This window comes from Microtus ochrogaster, unplaced genomic scaffold (genome assembly GCF_000317375.1).
Source record: "Microtus ochrogaster isolate Prairie Vole_2 unplaced genomic scaffold, MicOch1.0 UNK1520, whole genome shotgun sequence".
In the NCBI taxonomy this organism is placed as follows: domain Eukaryota; kingdom Metazoa; phylum Chordata; class Mammalia; order Rodentia; family Cricetidae; genus Microtus; species Microtus ochrogaster.
This window is the reverse complement of record NW_004950618.1, coordinates 1,708-5,264: the sequence shown is the minus strand read 5'-3', so window position 1 is coordinate 5,264 and position 3,557 is coordinate 1,708. Positions and strand designations below refer to the sequence as shown.

The window sequence follows — 3,557 nt, the reverse complement described above, 5'->3', positions numbered from 1 at the left end:
AGCAGGGAAGGGTGTGGGACAATAGAAAAATCAAAAAGTCAAACGCACATATATCCCATCATTTAAAAGTTAGCTCATATCAATTTCTGGCCTTGAGTGGCTGGGGGTGGGGTATCTAAAAGCTGATCCTCAGTTTGCAGAGGGCAGCTTCAGTCTTGCAGACAGAGCTATGGGTTGCAAAGCGGAGTAACCCACTGTTAATAGTTAATTCTTAAGCTGCTGAGAAAGCTGCTGACAACTCTCATTCTCCTGGACTTACAACTTCATATTTCTTTATCTCTATATTCTTATTTCTATGTTTTTATATTCTTATTCTTGGACTCTTCAGTCAGGAGGCATAGAGCCAACAAGAAGTGGAGCTGTGTATAAAACCTCAAGCCCCACGTCCTCTAGGAAATCTCTACCTTCTAAGGGCTCAATAACTCTCCCAAGCAGTCTCACCAGCTGGGGCCGAAGTGTTCAGACACTCAGGTCTATGGGGAAGTGCTCAAACAATAGCCCTCTGTGGTTATCAGTCAAAGAGAGCACAGTGGTCCACATACCTGCATCTCAGCACTTAGGAGGAGGAAGCAGGAGGATGCTGAATCCCAGGCAAACAAACAAAAAACACTTCTCTGAATAAAAGTGTACTAGTGTAACTATACTTATCTGGGAAAATGCAGAATTGATTAGAAAGAAATAAGGGCAGAGGCAGGGAGTCCCAGTGGAAGGCTTCCCCGAGACGATGAGGTGCAGTGATCCTGTCGTTCACACCAGGGGTGAGAGGAAAGAGGTTCAAATCCAAGTGCCCCACACTTCCTCTTCACGCTTTCGGGTCTCCTCACACACAATTCTGCCTTTAAAGGTCCTTCCCACTCTGTTCACCTGACTAAAAACGCAGCTCAGCTTGGACAGCTGAGTGTCTCTTGTTCACTTGGGTGTGAGTCCCTCTGGGAGTGCTGTTCATGGCTGTTGGTTCATGCATGGTTGTTTATTTACCTGTCTTTCTAGGCTGTAAGCTCCTCCACGTGAGTGGCCTAGCATCTGGCCCTAGAGACATATATACAAAAGAGTGATTTTTCACGTGTATTTGCAGGAACTCATGTTGCCAAGTATACGGCAACTATTATATAAATATACAAAGTATATTTTTTTGTTAAGAAACTGAAATCAAAGAGCTTCAGAACCAGTGGAGCTCCAGTCAAAAAGGAAGTACTAACCCTTGGCAAGTGATCAGGTCCTTAAAACTGAGTTTTGAGCAGACTTGTTTCTTGAGTTGAGTTTATTCTTCCTCTTCACTGACATCAAAACTCTGAAGTGCTTACTTGGAGGTGGAGCCCAAGTCCCACAGGACTTCTGCAAAACCTAAGGTTCCTCTTTCATGGCCTTAAGAATCCTTCTTGCCCCACCTTTGCAGCTGTGACTGACTTGAAGCAAAAAAGCTCACAACCTTGGACTGATCAACTGCCCGTGTTCTCAGGAGGAACCCAGCAAATCCACCTGGTAAGAGAGGCTCTTCACGCTTCCCGGCCCTGTCAGGCAGGGGAGCTGGCTGGGAAATTGCTGCTTGCAGAGGGAAGCTAAACATGAAGGGAGGGAAGTACTGTGTGTATGAACACAGGCCAGAGAGAAGGAGGAGATGAGCCTGCCACTTAGGGAGCACACTCGTCTTCTGTCTTCCTCAGTGGGTTTCAGAGTCTTCATAGAATTATGAGACTGGTTTTCTTTCGCTTTTAAGAGTTATGAAATCTTAAAAGGAAGGGAAAAATACAGCAAACTGGTTTGCTCTTACTGTTTCTTCTCTTACCACAAACTTTCTTCTTCCTACACAGAAAAACATGGTGGTAGATCTTCACAGGAGCTTTTCTCTCCTGTTGCTGCTGGGGCTGTGGGAGCCCATGTGTCTCCTCAGCGGCGCTCACCCTAAGGGTCTCACCAAGGCCCGCTGGTTTGAGATTCAGCACATCCAGACAAGTCCTCAGCAGTGCCACACAGCCATGTCTGCCATCAACAATTACACCCGGCACTGTAAGCCGAAAAACACCTTTCTGCACGACTCCTTCCAGAACGTGACTGTCGCTTGTGGCTCTCCCAACATCACCTGCAAGAACGGTCAGAATAACTGCCACCAGAGCGCAGGGCCTGTCAACATGACAGACTGCGCGCTCACTGGAGGGACCTTCCCCAACTGTCGCTACAGCAGTGCTGTGAAGTTCAAGTTCTTCATTGTGGCCTGTGAACTCCCCAAGAACCCCCCCTACCAGCTGGTCCCTGTGCACTTAGATGCCATTGTCTAAGGCTCGGGACACTTTCCTTCTGTTAGACACAGGTCCTCTTACGCTTCATTCCACTGTTTCTTTTGTTCCTATGAAAAAAGGAAGGCCTTGGGAGAATTAGAAAGCCTCAGCTGTCAGAGCAGAGTCAAGACAAAAAGAAATAGGGTGCGTGGGTTAAGATGAGGTTCAGGAATTGAGCAGTTCACCAGCCCCCCACCCAGAAAGGAGAGACAGGATTATTTTTTGCCCTGGGGTTGCCTCTGTTGGGGAGGAATATAGAAAATAGATAAAGAAGGTCTGAACAGCTGAACAATTTATCCTGCAATTGTTTGGGTCAAGCCTCATTGTGCTGTGTTTATAGAAATAAAGTCATTTCCTTTTTCATGTAATAAATTTTGCTGCTTTGTTGTTTGTTTTGTTTTAGTGGTGGTGGTTTAGGGTTTATTTGTTTGTTTAACAGGGTCTGATTTGGTTAGGCTGGATCCAACACCACTACTATGTAGTCAAGGATGGTTATCAACCCTTTTGTTTTTTATTTATTTTTTTATTTATTAATTATTTATTAAAGATTTCTGCCTCCTCCCCGCCACCGCCTCCCATTTCCCTCCCCCTCCCCCGGTCAAGTCCCCCTCCCTCATCAGCCCAAAGAGCAATCAGGGTTCCCTGCCCTGTGGGAAGTCCAAGGACCACCCACCTCCATCCAGGTCTAGGAAGGTGAGCATCCAAACTGCCTAGGCTCCCACAAAGCCAGTACGTGCAGTAGGATCAAAAACCCATTGCCATTGTTATTGAGTTCTCATCAGCCCTCATTGTCCGCTATGTTCAGCGAGTCCGGTTTTATCCCAGGCTTTTTCAGACCCGGGCCAGCTGGCCTTCGTGAGTCCCCGATAGATCAGCCCTATTGTCTCAGTGTGTGGGTGCACCCCTCGCGGTCCTGAGTTCCTTGCTCGTGCTCTCTCTCCATCTGCTCCTGATTTGGAACTATCAACCCTTTTATTAAATTAAAAAAAAACTTCAACAATTACAGTCAATCCCACTCCTGTGGCCCCACGCTCACTCAATCCCTTCTTCCTTCCTGCCCTGTGAGGGTTGTGTTCCCACACCAGGAGCCTGAAGTTGGGAAACTGCCAGGGAGGCAGGCACTAGAGGCCTAAGGCACACACGGGCTGCACACAAGCCACGTGGCAGGAGGCACGCAGACCTAAAGATGCACACAGCCACGCTGGTGAAGGTGGATGCTCTAGACGCAGACCTTTGACCAGAAGGCCGTATTTATAGCATAGTCTTAGTTCTATTGCTGTG

The 3,557-nt window shown here is 47.3% G+C and overlaps 1 protein-coding gene across 1 annotated transcript; it reads left to right on the top strand.

Moving 5' to 3' along the window:
* Positions 1-1,391: 1,391 nt before the first annotated feature.
* Positions 1,392-2,649, top strand: Rnase6 (ribonuclease A family member k6). Its single transcript, XM_005372325.3, has 2 exons — positions 1,392-1,482; positions 1,812-2,649. Exon 2 carries the CDS (start codon positions 1,818-1,820, stop codon positions 2,274-2,276), a length of 459 nt encoding a protein of 152 aa, XP_005372382.1. The 5' UTR covers positions 1,392-1,482; positions 1,812-1,817; the 3' UTR covers positions 2,277-2,649.
* Positions 2,650-3,557: the final 908 nt, after the last annotated feature.